This window comes from Sinohyriopsis cumingii, chromosome 7, assembly GCF_028554795.1.
Source record: "Sinohyriopsis cumingii isolate HCF-2022 chromosome 7, ASM2855479v2, whole genome shotgun sequence".
NCBI classification, from domain to species: Eukaryota; Metazoa; Mollusca; class Bivalvia; order Unionida; family Unionidae; genus Sinohyriopsis; species Sinohyriopsis cumingii.
In genome coordinates, this window is record NC_142967.1 from 50,708,906 (window position 1) to 50,725,841 (window position 16,936).

At 37.3% G+C, this 16,936-nt stretch overlaps 1 protein-coding gene across 1 annotated transcript in view; it reads left to right on the forward strand.

Moving 5' to 3' along the window:
* Positions 1 to 12,955, forward strand: part of LOC149795209 (uncharacterized) — a 72,080-nt gene extending 59,125 nt beyond the window's left edge. The window contains exon 10 of the mRNA XM_089964950.1: positions 958 to 12,955. Coding sequence (XP_089821076.1) covers positions 958 to 1,184 — 227 coding nt within the window. The 3' untranslated portion in view covers positions 1,185 to 12,955. The remainder of the gene's footprint in view (positions 1 to 957) is intronic.
* Positions 12,956 to 16,936: the final 3,981 nt, after the last annotated feature.

A 16,936-nucleotide genomic window follows, 5' to 3' on the forward strand; every position in this document is an offset into this window, starting at 1 on the left:
ATGGAAAAAATACCAGTCTCAATCATGCAGTACAGTTATTTGATGTTGCCGCCACAATAAGAAATGGACATTCATTTGGTTCTCCAAAGCTTTTCTTTAGCGGCGACTTCAAAAACGCATGCACCCTTCATCAAAGAAAGCCGACTACAGTCTCTCAATAACAGCAAAGAAGTTTTCTTCAGAGGAAGTCAGTACCAAACTTAAATAAAAGTGATGGAATCTGATGGATTATTGCATTTTCCAACATGACTGGAACACTTTGACTGTGCTGTGAAAGTTTACTTTTTGTAGGGAAAAAGTTTATGCCAAAGGCGGCTTAAAACGCAAACTAACTTTTACCGACTTCGAACGTACTTCAAAGTAAATGTGCTTTGTCATTTGTTACATGATTGTGCTATGTTTTTCCACTGAATTCAGACCAATATGACCTGTTACAAAATTAATGAATATTTTAAAGCTGTGTGTACATATTTTTCGATGGAATCACTTGTATTGGGGATTCAATGTATATGATGATGTTCACAGGTGAGTACACGGCGTTGATACTCTATTCATGCTATACATTAGACATTAATATATAAACAGTATTCACGTATATGTACCAATTCATGGTTCTCTGAATAAAGTAAACTATTATATTATGTCTTCTATCTTTTCATTACAGGTGTATCTCTCATTTAATATGCATTAATTCAAGATAGCAACTGTGCTGACAAAGCACGTATTTTACCGCCCGCATTAATTACCCCCCCCCCATTTTTTTGGGGGGGTGGATACATTTTCTTCAGCTAACCGACTTGGTTGCATATAACATGGTTCGGTATATAACGCGGTCAGATTTTATGGATCCCAACTACCGTGTTATAGCGAGGTCACACTGTATATTTAAGTTGGAGCTGATCCTCTCATGTTATCAAAGAACATTATTAGTTTTAGTGTTTTCTTTCTTTTATCCAGGAGTTCCATACAGTGAGCACAGCAGTTTTCTGGAGCTGAAACGCTTTGTCCAGTTTCTTAAACCAGAGACGATTATTCCCACAGTCAATAATGGCAACCCTCACAGTCGAAAGAAGATGGAAATCATATTTGATTCTTGGAGAGAGGAGATGACAAGGGGTTTAGAACAAAGGAGGCGGAGCAATGCCAGGGAATCAAAACAAACTAATCTCTCAGCTTGGATATGAAATTAATAAATATTAGTGATGAGTGGGGGGTTATATCTTTAATTGGTATGCCCAGGCTAACTCAAGGACTTCCTATTTATAAAGTGCTTGTGCCACTGAAGTTGGATTGTTTCTGATTCTTATTCCTTGTACATTATATACTTACTTATAATTCAAGTCTAAATGCAACCTATATAGACATAGATCTGATGTTCATAATGCACTGGCAAATATGTGTGCATCTGCTGGGAGGGATCTAGTCACCCCTGATCCCTCACTGGTTTCATTACTATTGCAATTCATCAGAGGAAATTGATGTAGTTGATACATTTGTTTGACTAATCATAATGGGTCTGTTTGTTAGAAGTAATCAGTTGAACAAAAAAAACATGTATGCATTTGGATTGGACTTGAATTGTAAGTGAGTATGTGTTAGTAATTTGTGGAATCCTATTAGCATCACAAAAGTTTGGAGAGACATGATATTTCAGCTTCTGTATTCTGAAAGCCTACCTTATGACAGTATAATGGTATTAGCTAAAGACCAGTGATTTAGCTCCAGAGGAAACAATTTCTGCCCTCTGCTGAATAGTCCAACAACTATAAAGGCAACTGTAACAGTTTTCATCAAAATTGGTCTCAATCTACATAGAATTGATGATGTATTAAGGATCTGTCATATGCAGACCAACTAAGAAAATGTCATTGCCCCATGAAATTTAATGTAAGCATATCAATGGGTGAACTTCTGGAACTTAAAAATAGTGTTGGTTGCTTGTTTGCTTGGTTGGTTTTTGATGGCACTTTAAGCACTTTGACTAAATCATGCAGAGGAATTTGGAGCTAAGTACCTTTCACAAGGACACATCCAGGCAGCCAACCCAAGTTAGTCTGGGCAGGTATCATTGCAAAAGAATGTTGATATAAAAAAAGAGTAACAATTTTAACATATTCAGATACCTTGAAGTTTGCCCACAGCTGTAAGTGATAGATTGGTTCTCATCTCAGTATGTTTAAAATTCATTGACACCATGACCAGTCTGTCGGACATAGATGAGGTTTCTGCATCTACTATAACTTCCATCATTCACTGGACATTCAAGAGATGATTTGAGTATAGATTTATCATTAAGAATGATTTGTCAGTTTGGAAGAAGACTTGTGGCAAATTCTGGAACCATTTTCAAATCAGCTACTGTGGATTGTTGCTCTCCGTAATAATTGACAAAGTATTTTGACGTTGATGTGCAACAAGTCTTGTTTGAATCAAGTTGAAAATGGCAGACTTGCTGATACTAACTTCTGATATAGTACAGTTATGTGTAATTATGTTTGGGGCTTTATGTGGTCTAAAGTGCTTTTACTGATCACTGCCATCTCACCTGTCTACATTGGTTCAAAACTTGCGTTTAGGCAATGTGGGTATGTGAGAAAGCCTGTCAGTAACTTCCTGTGGGTCAGTGGTTCTTACCAGGGTTTACCTGTTTTCTTTATCCACCTGTTATTCTGGCTGCCTTGTTTAATCTGTCGTATACTGAAAATAGGCATTTAACCCAGATAACAACAATTATGTGTTTACACAAATAATAGCAATGAATTGATAAATGCTATATGTTTCTTGGAAATAAAAATTCTGAAATATTGGCATACCGATTAGGTTAATGAATGGGCTGTAATCTGTTTGAATTATTCTCGGACTGATCCATCTGCAGATAGATTGTCATTGCCACTGTTGGGTTTGACTAAGGGTCTACTTGGGCAGTATATTTACAAGGAGGTGAGAAGCCTTAAATCACTAATTAGTTATTTAATATCAATAATTGATAGCCTGTTGCTGTTGCATAGCTGTTTTGTTTTTTTTGGATGGGAAATACCCCGACCATATGAGGAGAATTAATCCTTCCATAGGGTGAAGATTGTGGAGCACCAGAACATTCCTGGACCAACACCAAAATACCATGCTTATGTGTACTGTCCTTCGATCTTTTTCCAATCGAAGATTTACGCCACAGTTTGAACTTTTTGTTTATGTGCATTATTTTTATGGTGTGGAATTACACTGAACCAAGCATTTTTTCTGTTCAAATTGAACTTACTAAAGAGTTATTCACAGTTTTTCTGGGTACACCTTGTTTAACCTTACATTAGGTTCTTATGGGAGTGTCAGTGTAGTTATTATTGTTGAGAACTATTTTCTGGTTTAGGTAGGTATTTAGCAAATAACCCTATCCTTGCTGAAATTTTAAACTTCTTCAGCAATGGCTAAGCAGGATGTGAGTAGGTATGGCCACAGGAAATCCTCCTGAGTCATACACACCCTTGCGTATCTTGTATAGGCTGTGAAGGGAGATGGTTGTCCCTTTTACAGCCTATGGTCAGATTAGGTCTGGGACCTTACTGAACATAGACATACTTATAAAGAAACAAAGAAGTTCCTTCCTCTTCTTCCTCAAAATTGTCAGGGTTTTCCTTCTCAGAGTACCTCTTGTTTAAGGGAGTGATTACCAGTCTCTTATACTCCCAGATTTTCCTGTAACCAAGAAAGGGATGAATTTTCATCTCATTATCAACCTTTTCTCCCTAAACATCCTCAGTCAGGAACACCATACAACTTGGTGAATATGCAGTCTCCTTTGATCTTCAGGATGCGTACCATCACATCTCTATCTTTCCTCCTGACAGAAAGTACCTCCAGTTTTGCTTGGACTTGGAGGTCCTCCAATTTTGAGCTCTTCCATTCAGGCTAGCCTTCATTCCCAGAATGGTTACTGGGATATAGGAGTAGCATTTAAGATCACTAGGTATCCCAGTCCTCCAGTATTTTGACAAGAAAACCCATAAACCGTTGAGTGATGTCTCTTCAAGAAACTTACCATCAAGACTGTTTTCATGTTATCATTAGTATCACAAGACGAAGGAGCCAGCTTCATGCCCTGTCCATAGAGCAAAGCTGTATAAGGTTCAGTGGGGGCTTTTCTCTCCTTTGCCAACCAGCTTTTTAGGAAAAAACTTGCTTCCATCAGTTGCTCCACTCCGATTGAGATCCCCAGTCTCAGTCACATATGTGCTGGGGGTGAGCAAGAAAGGCTTTTATTATCCATTTAGGGCTTTATGATTTTATTTGGCAGCTTCTGTTGGGAGAAGGAAGGTTAGGAAATGTCTGTCCCACCATTGTGAAGGTTTAGCTGATATTTCAGCTTCCACGATTTCAAGGTCGATTGCATTAACTATTAAGAGAGCTTATCAAGAGGGACCTTTTATTCATGAAAATTAAAGCCCATCAGGTTTCAGCCACTGCAACCTCATGGGCCTATATAATTAATTTGTTTCTGGAGGAATGAATGAAAGCTGCATTTTGGTGATCTCATACTATCTTAATTTACCTTTGCATGTTAGCTCACCAAAGCAAAGGCAATGTTTTCTTTGGGTGCAATTGTAATAGCTAACAAATATGGCCCATTCATATACCCTTTGGGAGTAGTCTCATCTACAGTGGGGGTGAGTATTGTCTTTTTTCTTTTGCCAGTAATGGGATCATCAGCCTCCTACTGGACTGACAAATTCAACAGCACATTAGCAACAGGATATGTATTAATAATATTAGAATATTGTGGGGGGTGGGGGGGCTTGCCAGAAGCTATTGCCAGATTCCCTACTCCCAACCAGGACTGATGTCCCACTAGTTCAGGCTATGTCCTGAAAATAATGAAGGACAGTGCATATTGACATGGTATCTGCGGATTGGACTTCTGGTGTTCCAGAACCTTCCACATCACCATATGTGAGGATGAATTTTCATCATACTGTCGGGGTATGTTCCACCCATAAAAGAGCCAGCTATGCAGTAGTAACAGGCAAGTGTTACGTAATTAAAATTAGTTTTACCTACCCAAACACCTTTGTCAAACACATAATTCACTTGCTCAATAAAGCCCAAACTTAAATTGGGTTATTCCTTGTTTTCCAGAAATTGCTTAAGTTTGGTACATTTCCCTTAATCTGTAGTCAGCAAGCTGAAACATGTTGAAATAAAAGAATTCAGTTTTCTTATTTTTGGAGGACATTACAATGTTCCTCTTTTTGAATGGTCATATTTCGATCAGCCACCCACTTGTACAGTCAGACTCCCTTGGCACCAATGAATTTGTGTTCAAAACTACTCCTCTTAGGTGACCATCCTTTTAATGTGGCCATCAGATTAATGCAATAAATGTCAAATTTACCCTTGCAAGTGGACATATAATCTGGTTTACAAATGGATATCTTTTGCATATTTGTTGGTTTCTAAATTCAACACATTTGACATTTTTTCCAATGTGCCAGTAAAGTAATTAAACTCTTTGTTCCTTTGCTGTCAGGTTTTGTCACTTTGACAATTATCGTCTGTTATTACCACCAATAACGATCAAGGTGGCAAAAGTATTAGCTGTGTTGAATACTGGTACTCACTGAATAACATGTTTATTGTTTTCCTAAAACCAAGGCAATATTGCTTGGAACTAGGTAGAAACTATGAATTAAAAAAACTCCAAATCTTGAGCTGTATATCTTCAGTACTTGAATAGAAAATGCTGAGATAGAAAACTTTTGGGAGTTCATGCTGACAGCTTTTGGGAATTTATGTTGACACAGAATGTTTTGGGAGTTTACATAGACACAGAAAACATTTGGGAGTTATGTTGGCAACTTTTGGAAGTTTATGTTGACACGGAAAACTTTGGGAGTTATGTTGACAACTTTTGGGAGTTCATGTTAACACAGAAAACTTTGGGAGTTCATGTTGACACAAGACCTATGGGAGTTTATGTAGACACAGAAAACTTTGGGAGTTCATGTTGACAGAAAACTTTTGGGAGTTATATTGACAACTTTTGGGAGTTTATGTTGATGCAGAAAACATTCAGAGTTCATGTTGACACAAAACTTTTGGGAGTTCATGTAGACACAGAAAACTTTGGGAGTTCATGTTGAAGATATTTGCATGGTATGTTTCATTTTAAGTGAGAAAACCATGGACCTTAATTGAGATCAGTTAAAAATAATCATTGCATATCTCCATTTCCAGAAACAATTATTTCAACAAAATCACTGCCTTTCTCTGGTGCTATTCTATGGAATGAATTTCTGAAAACAATGAGATCAGAAACAAATCTAAATGTATTCAAAACAAAATCATAATGACCATTATCTTGAATGGCAGTTTTCATTGTAAATATTGAAGTATATGCTCTCCAATTTATTCTGTTAATGCATTTCAGTGCACTTGGTGCTTTTATACATAATGTATTTAAGCATGCTTTACCATTTTATTTTTGTATTTAGAATAGTTTGTTCTTCATGAGAGTGTCATCAGAGAATAATATATTATTACTGAGATAGTTCATTGTTAATTATTTATTGTTACTATTATGACTAAAACTAGTCAATCTTGTGTCGAGTTCATTTGTAAACGTGGAGCATTTTTTTTACAAGTCAATCTTGTGTCGAGTTCATTTGTAAACGTGGAGCATTTTTTTTACAAGAACTAGAAATTAGTCTGCAGCAATGTGAAAATGGAATGGACAGAGAACAATAGTTACAGCTAGATGTTTGTACCCTGATTTTATTGACAAGATTTTGTAATGGTTTTCTTCTGTGATTGATGATTATTCATAATTATTTAAAATAACATTGATATAATATTTATCCTATAGCATGCATGTGATTTTTAAAAGAAATATGCAATATTTAATATTAGTTACACTTTTCTTTATGTTATTATTATTACTCACAATCTCTGTGATCTGCTTCCAGAAAAGTCACCTCTCTTATATGGTCACATTCCTGCTGCAGAAGAGGTGGCATTAAAGAAGGGGGACCACTGTACAAAGAACAATTTCCAGAATGTAAAGTGATTCCATCTCCTTTTCCAGGAGGGCAGTTATTCTGAAAAAGATTATGATTCTTTAGCTGGCATTGAAAAAAAAAAGAAATATGGTCATATGTTTTGAGAAAATTGATACAAGAAATGTACATTCATATTGAACAACAACCAAGGAATAATGTGTGATGTACATGTCAGTAAAGGGAAGAATAATGCATTCATAATTGGATGCATAAAGTATAGAACTAGAATTGTACAAGATCGGTATCATGACTTCTCTATGTAAGCAAGTTGGTGTCAGTTTTATTTGACATGTTTTGGTCATTAGTCATGTAACTGTTTGGACCACTTATGTTTTTTGTTCTTTAAAATTTCATTGGGGAGTTGGTCCTGTTTTTTAAAAAAATATCCTAGAAGAAACACTGCAGTGACAATTCAATGGATGGCTAAAGATTTGGAAGTTGTGAAATCAGTGGAGAAAAATGAATTATTTTCTTTTTAAAACTGTATAGTGCTAGATAATATTGTTACAGATTAAAAAGTTTAAACAGCATCTGTATGCAGTAGAGAATTGAGCAATTAAGCAACTTCATTAGTTATAATAAAAATTAGCAAATTATATCCACACTCAGCTGTTGGTCTGTGTTATTCTGCCATCTAGGTCTGATCTAAATTACCAGAATTGTATTTTGTAACATGCATGAAAGGGCTTACTGGAGAATAAAGTGAGATTTGATTGTTTGCTTATCAGTATTTCCATGGGGTAACACAGATCTGGATGAATATTGACAGAATTATAAATTTTTTAGTTTGCCTTAGCATATGTAATAAGGTACATCTTCAGAAATAGGTGATCCTTGGAAAATCTTACTCAGTACTCTCAACACAGGCGAGATAAACCATTTTTACTGAGAGGTTCAGAAAGTGAAATGGTGGCATAATTGACGCTTTTGGCAAATAAATAAAATTTCCAGCATGACTTTCATAAAAGCCATAGAGAAATCTTATTGTTTTTATGGTAGGACCATGCATTGATTGTCTTTAATTGATTGTCTTTAATCTACTTGGTACATACAGAAATCCAATTTTTTTTAATGGTAGGACCATGCATTGATTGTCTTTAATCTACTTGTTGCATAAACTTATATGATTTAGATCTTTGATTCATTTGATTATGAGTTATATGTATGCATGTTAATGAGACATTATTGCATCTAATGAAACTAAGAATAGGTATATGTCTATAGCATAATAGGTTGTGACTTCTTAGCTTTTCACCTTGACATAAGGTCATCATCAGAGGAATGACTTCTGGAATGGATCACATGATCAGCTAAATGTTGACCATGTGACAAAATCCTTCTATACAGTGGTGTAAGTTCCAATCCAAGATCGCGGTTCAACACTGGCTGCCCCTCTGTGATCTCAATAGTTTCTCATTTTCCTCCTGGGGGTTTTATTTTCTCTACTGAGTACTCTGATGTTATCACAAGAAATAGTATACCCTGGTTATTTGCAATGTTCATCAACTGCTTTCAGGGATTTTCTGTTGGTTTATAAGTGATTTTTAAATCTTGTCTCCAGGCTTCTAGCAGTTTCCATGACTATCACATTTAGAGATAACTAAGCATTTCTTATTCAAAGACCACTCTGGTGGTCTAGTGGTTAGAGCATCTGCCTCAGATGCAGGGGGTCGTGGGTTCAAACCCCGGCTAAGTCATACCAAAGAATTCTAAAAATGGTACTAACAGCTGCCTCACTTGGTGCTCAGCATTAAGAGGTTAGTGTTAGGTCGGCCTGGTGTCAGGACAATGTGACTGGGTGGGACATCATGCTACAGGTCTGCGGCATGATGCCCCAGTGCTAGGCTTCACTATAAACTGCCACACTGCAGACATCATAGCGATATGACTGAAAATGTTTTAAAGCTACATTAAAAATCCAAATCACACACATTTCTTATTCAAAGAAGTTTGGTCTTTTGGATGTACCAAGATTGAATGGTGGTTTTCAAGGGTGTGTGGATCATATTAGCTCTGTACTTTCAGAAGATTTTTTATAATCTTCTAGAGTCCAGAAGTCATTCCTTTGAAGAAGACCAAAAGCTAAGGAGTCAGTACCTATTACGCTACAGAAAGGAATCTATTCTTAGTTTCAATGACTGCAAATGGCTGTAGCAGGTAACAATAGTCATTCTAGAATTCTTGTATCTGATTGGCTAATCTTCTTAGCACTTTGTACTCTTCATCTTTAGCTTGAACTAGTTCATAGACTAGGACAACTTATGGGATGGTCTCTTGTCCACCATCCATTAGCAAAAGTTTGTTATCACTACTCCACCTAGACTACTTGGATAATTGCCTTAAAGCTTGCATGCATGGTCTAGATGGTCCTAAATGAAAATGGTCACACTTAGATAAACATTGTGGCTACCACAGAGGCCATCTTAAAAAATCTTGTTTTTTTTTTGCTACTACTCCAGGATGTATGGTCATATCAACATGAAATTTTGACAGAAATATTTCTTAAGATGTCCAGTTGTTGCTAAATGAAAATGGCGCTGATCTGATGTCCAGTATGGCTGTCACAGAGGTCATCTTGTAAATTTCTGTATTGCTACTTCGCTTGAACAGAAAGTCATCGACATGGGAGTTTCGCCAGATGATTTGTTATGGTATCTAGTTGATCTTGAATGAAATGTTGCTGATCCAATATTCCAATATGGCCACCACAGCAGCCATCATGAAAATCTTGTTATTACTACTCCCAAAGAATGGATGGGCATATCAACATAGGGTTTTCACCGAAGTTAGTCTTAAGTGCCAATCTGACATCCAGTACAGCCACAGCAGCAGCTATCTTGAAAATATTGTCACTACTCCTCCTGAGCAAAAAGTAATATTGGCACAGGGTTTTCACAAGAACATTTCTTAAGATGTCTGGTTGGTCCTGAATGAAAATGATGATGCTTAGACATCAAAGTATGGCCACCACAGTGACCATCTTGAAAATCTTATCACTGCTTCATCTGAATGAATGGTTATATTAGTAATGGGTTTAAATGCAAAACTTGTTATAATGTCTCCTTGGTTGTAAGTGAAAATGGCACCAGTCTGACTTCCAATATTGCTGCCAGACTATCCAGCTTGAAAATCTTATTATCACTAATTATTCTTATGATTTCTAGTTGCTCCTGATTTAAAATGTTGCCATTTTGATACCCAGCATGTTACTGCTGGGGAATATCAGAGATGGCTTCAACAATTCAGAATTGAAGGGAAAAAAAGTAGTCTTATCTTGTATTCCTAAAAATTCTTTTCAGCCAGTAGAGTGTCAGTATCTTCCATGGACTCTTCTTGAACAGGCGGTGTTCAGACTGGGTTCATAAACTTTTATCACTGAGATCTTGGATGAGTGCAATTATTAATGAAGCATTCTTACACATGATTGGCTGCATTTAAGAACATTCAAAAGGCCTTAATTCTTTAAACAAATTTTGTAATCAGACATGGTTTATAAGCTTATTTCAATATCTTAAGTTTAATTATAAGAAATATCTGTGCATATGAATGAGGTGTTCTTACATTGATATGTTCTTACACTGACATGAATGAGATGTTCTTACATTGATATGAATGAGGTGTTTTACATTGATATGTTCTTACATTCATATGAATGAGGTGTTCTTACATTGATATGTTCTTACACTGACATGAATGAGATGTTCTTACATTGATATGAATGAGGTGTTTTTACATTGATATGTTCTTACACTGACATGAATGAGGTGTTCTTACATTGATATGAATGAGGTGTTCTTAGATTTGATTGGTGGAGCTTATTTTTCTAGGAAACATTCACTATCTTATAGCCATGACTTTGAGAATTGGAAGCACTTTTTTGAAAGAGGCATTCTCTACCTGAAATTCGGTGTAACATTCTTGGAACTTTGCCAGTATTTGGAAAAATGCCTGAAGTTGCAGATACATATATTTATATGTTACTGTATCTTGTTTACCAAATGACATCACTTTTATGTGACACACCATCACAGCACTCATTTCATCAACTTTGGCCAAAACACTGTGCAAAATTTCATAAATATATCTAAATGATTTTGACATATTTCTTTTTTGCCTAGCTTAATTTAGTGTGTGATTGAGTTCACCACCATTTTCTGGTGACTTTCCCATTTTGATCTGTATAGAGATTAAAATCGTTAATATGTAATTTAAAAATGTAAAACATAAACAACATTAACACTCCAAATTGATAAAATATATTATAGACATTAAAGGAATTTGTACACACTTATAAACAGAGCCATGACCCAGGGGTTGTGTTGGTTTACACATTAACTCGCTTTCTACTTGTGTAAAATTCCTAAGATATGTGCGTGAAATTTGCACTAAATTCTACCAAAATGTGTTGAAATTAGGGGTTAATTTTGACATCCCCAATTCTGTAAACATTAAGTGTTGCAAGCTTTATCAAATTCCTTCCAATATTTTCAGAGTTATTTATTTATTTATTTATTTGATTGTTTTGCCAAGACAGTTTCATTTTTAAAATCCTTTTCTGACACAAATTATTTTTGGTGTTATTTTACTGGATACTCTTGATGCATTGACTTATATTTTGATTAACCTATTTACCTTGTTATGATTTTTGAAGAGAAGATAATATCACGAATGAGGGGACTAAGAACTAAATCACAAACTATTCAGTACACTGATGGATGCCATATTTTCAGATAGGAAATGTGCTTTTATGGAAATACAGTATCATTGTGACACTGTACTCATAAACATTGGTCATCATACTTCTGTGTACATAGTGAGTGTGAAAAGAAGGAAACAAATATTGTACATTTTTCATTTTTGTCGTGAATAATTATAAAAATTAGAAATGAGAAACTTCCTTGAAAAATGAGAGAATTTAAATATTTTGCACTGAATGAAACAGTTGTTTTTTTAAAGATAGTTTGTGCAAGGAATGTTTCTGATTCAGTCATTTTCTAATCAAGTGCTTTAATATCAACATGTTTAAATCAAATTGGTATATAGTGTATATTTATTGGTAATTTTTGAAACATTACATGAAAATTTTCATTTCTACAAGTTCTCCAGTTTGAATGTTCCTTTTATGTACAGTTATTGTTCTCTTTCTTTAAGATTTTTATATTTCCAGCTGTTCAAAGCAATTAGTTTATAATTGTCATTATAATTTATCATGGGGGCCCCGAGTGGCAGAGTGGTCTAAAGCACTCTCTTACGGATCACTGCTATCTCACCTCTGACTGCGTGGGTTCGTGTCTCGGATTCAGCAAATGTGGGTATGTGAGAAAACTTGACACTAGATTCTCGTGGGTCGGTGGTTCTTTCCGGGGGTTTTCTTGGGTTCTTCCTCCACCATTAATACTAGCCGCCATGTATAGCCTATCGTGTGCTGAAAAATGGCGTTAAACCCTACAACAACAACAACAACAATAATGTATCATGAACATTTCCCTAATTATCAATATAACTTGCCACAGACATCTCCCATATTGTCATTGTAACTTATCATGGACATTTCCCTAATTAATTTTTTTTAAATGTCTTTACTGTAAGTACTAAATATTTCAAATACTAATTGTGCATTCTTATCACAATTTACATATTTTTCCAAACTATATACCCTATCTGAAGTGCGTCATGGAAATCTGTTTCTTTTCACATCAGTGGAAAGCCATTGTAGCTCTTTTGGTAGAGTGTGAGACATGTAATCCAAGGGTTGTAGGTCATGTACTTGCCTTGGCCTGGGTTTGTTGCCTGTGTCGTTGGGAAAGGCACCTTGTTCCCATTTCCTTGGCAAGATATGGCCAATGTGTTGAAATTGCTGTTTAGAACCAACCAACCAACAATAATAATAAATATGTTTCAAAGCATTCTGTGTTTAATATTTTTAAACCATGTGTACCCAGTCTTCTCAAAACCAGTGTCTACAATGTTACAGCCAAGGGCTCCAATCTTTCTTTCTCTTACAGTTTCAGTATGTTTTTGAATTGCTATCACAAGCTAACATGTCAGTTACACAGGTGAATGATGGCTAAGCTATTTTTTTAATTACAATTGGTAAACATTCCTTGTATATTATGCTGTTTTAGATATTTGTGCAGGATGGCACTCCTAAGAACAGATTGGCTTTTACACCAACCATATAGAAAGTACATTTTCAACTTTAGAATGTCTGAATTTTTTTGGTCAAATTTGTTACCTTACTAAAGTTAGTTTCCAAGGTGGCTTCCTAGCAGTGATGTTTCTTCCATAGGAACCAGGTGCAAAACCAATTTCAACTTCCACAAAATGGCTGAGGACCACTCTGGTGGCCTAGTGGTTAGCACATTTGCCCCGGATGAGGGAGGTTGCAGGTTTGAACCCCGGCCGAGTCATACCAAAGACTTATAAAAATGTTACTAACAGCTGCCTTGCTAGGCATTCAGCATTACGAGGTTAGTATTAGGACTGGTTGGCTTGGTGTCAGGATAATGTGACTTGGTGGGACATGTTACTACATGTCTGCGGAATGATGCCCCAGTGCTAGACATAACTATAAACTGCCACACTATTGTTAAAGCTACATTAAAATCTAAATCACACACACACACACACACAAAGAATGGCTGAGCCAATTTTTCAATTCTTCATAGGATATATTCTACCAGAATTATGTTCAGTTTGGTTTCCCAGGCAACAGTGTGGATACCAGATGAATTTTTTTTCTTCACCACAAAGGCTGAGTTAACTTTGATGAAACTCAGTAGGATGATTCATATAATGTATTCTACCATAACTTTGTTTGTGTTGGATCCCCATGGCAACTCTGTGGCTTCGATAGCAATCAGGTAACCATCCAGTTGTGATTAAACATGATGGGGACATTTCGTAGGATATGTTGTGCCAGAATCACATCCAGGATAGTTCTCTTAGCAACAGAGGTAGTTCTCTTGTATAATACCCAGGCAGAATACCACCAATTGACTCTCATCTCCCATCATGTTTAGCTATTGTTGTTAATAGATTTAACATAAATTCATTGAACAAAGTTCTCATCAAAACTGGGGGACCATATCATACCAAATTTAATTGGTATAGAACTTGCTTGAATAATTTAACATTCATAAAATAGATGCCAGTGCAGTATCTAATTTATCTAATTCATCTGAATTTAGTCAAAGTGTTGTTGTTTGTCATTCAAGTTGATCATAACATCACTAACTGGTTTGGTTTCTGTGAGTACATGAATGGTGATCAATCCAATTTGGGATCAGAACAGTCTGTGGCACACTTGGCAAGAGATGCCACTTGGGTTTGCTTGATCAATAGAGGACATGATGCAGTTCTGAGATTTCTGCTGCTTGCTTATGCAGTACTTTTTTTTCTCCAAAGTCTGTAGCTGCCATCTTATCCTCATCAGTTTCCACAGGCAGGCCATGTGAAAATGATTCTGTATACTGTCCAGGTTGCACAAGCATGAAGCAGGTTCTGCAACACAGTAGCTTTGTATACCTTCTGTTTTGTTTGTTAAGTGATCCCCCTGCATCCCCACACATTTGCACATAGTCTGCCAAAGGCTATACCTGTTTTGGCAATTCTGAATTTGTCCACTGCCACAGGGGTTTGACCACTTACTGTGATGATAGGTTCTATGTAACGTTTTCCTGGTGCAGTCTGGCACATCGCCTGTCTGTTTTTTTTAATTCTGAATGCGAGACCGATATTGACGGAAGTTGAAGAGAAATGGTCCATAATGTGTTTCATGTCACACTCAGATTTGGCATTCAGGGAACAGTTACCAGCAGATAGGAGATCACGAACAGTCACTTCCTTTAATTCCATCATGACTAGTATTCTCAGACTGAAACGCCTGCCATCAGTCTGATATCTAATGTAAATCCTAATATCAGTCACAGAAGGCACCAGTAAGCATGGCAGAGAACGTCATACTGAGGAGGGTTGGGCCAACACGATCCTGCTTGACAGCACTGGCGACTGTGAATGGTTCGGACGACTCACCATTGCCTGTGGCGTGAGCGAGCATGCCACGATGGAATTGCCGAACCTGTGATGAATTCTCTGGGCAACACAATTTTGCGTGATCTCATTAGGTTGATGAATGTTACAAGTTTGAATTCTGCGTCGGGCATTTTTCCTAGAGGTTACGAGCTACCAACACCATGTCTGTGATCCCTTGCCCTTTCCCAAAGCCACATGATATCTCTGGTAAGAGTCCTTGATCGATGTGATGCACAAGATTCAACAGAATTCTGGCATGTATAATGTAGGCTTTTGACAGCAAGATGTCCCGATGTTTTTAGCAGAATTGTCTGTTGCCTTTCCGCTTGTACATCATTGTACTCCTGAATTATAGTTCACTGACTCCACATTGACTGGAAGATTTCCGTAAGTTTCTGTGCCATGTTTGAACTTCCGGTTTTGTAAACTTCTCCAAGTGTTTGCCATTTGACAGCAGGTCAGTTGCATTCAGTTCCATTTAGAGCTGTAGGATCAGCAATTGTTATGTTGATTTCCACTTGTGGCAGTCGATTAACTGTGTCCTCGCGAATAGAGGAATGTTCTTCATCAAATGGATGTTTCACGTTCTTCTGTTCGGCCTGTTTCAGTTTTTTCGGGCACTTTTTTGCCTCGTGGTTTTCTGCTAGGCTGAGATATTGAGCTTGGAAATTATGATTCTGTGGTCAATCCAGAATCCTGCGCTTCTCGTGGCCTTCTATGGTGAGTTGACTTTTCTCAGCTAGGAAAGTTTCATTCGGAGCTGCTGTTTCGATGTTGAATGTGGCCAGTTCTCTACCAACTAGAGCAGGGCCCCGAGTGGTCTAAAGCGCTCTCTGTTACGGATCACTGCCATCTCACCTCAGTCAGCGTGGGTTCGAGTCTAGGATTCGGCTAGTGTGTGTATGTGAGAAAGCTTGCCAGTAGCTTCTCATGGGTCGGTGGTTCTTCCTCCACCATTAATACTGGCCGCCATGCATAGCCTATCGTGTGCTGAAAAAAAACCCCACAACAACAACATCACCACCAACAACAACCAACTAGAGCTGTTCTCTCTGGTATAAATGACAATGTATCGTTCATTACTATTCTTACGTTCCATGCACCGATGGTGAGTTGCGATACCTTTGTCTTGCAAGACTGTTTACCACTAAGGTGTGATTCCCGTCAGCCGCGGTATGTTGACCAGGGTTAAGGTGACGCAAACAATTTTGAAGGCACATTTTCTAGCTCCTTCCTCATGCATGTTACGGAGGTGAGCATTGTAATCCTAAAAAGATCTGTCACCCAGGGGACTGCCGTGTTTCACTGCTGCTTTAATCCAGTAAAAAGCGATCCAGGGTTCTGAGTCATCTGTATGCAGTTCTGAAGCTACATATCCCAGTGTGTTCATACCTGCTTATTTGCCGCTCGCCAATCGTCACAGGACTTGAAGGAAACATCCGGGGATTGGTGTAGTGTCATGACTTGCGTATGGGTTGGGGTTTAGCGAGGAAAAGTTGCGTAGATTCGCCCTCCCTCTCTCGCCCATGCCTAACTTAATATCATGGCACGACAGTGTCAATAAGTCTGTAGACAGGTTCGGATGCACTGGATGGCCATCAGTTCCTACTGCACCTGTGTAGCTGTCCACTATGGGTTAACAAACCATTGGTTGTACCGTCTATTGTTAGCCTGACCTCAAAGTAGAAATACAGTTAATGTCAAATACCACCAACTTCAACCAAATAGCTGGAAATTATTCTGATATGGGTGTCTTTCAACCTGGGTTCCAAGCCTTATTACTAATTAGCTTCGTTTGTATTTTATACCAACGTACACTTGGTGAGAGATGTCAGGTCTACCAGGTCCTCTTC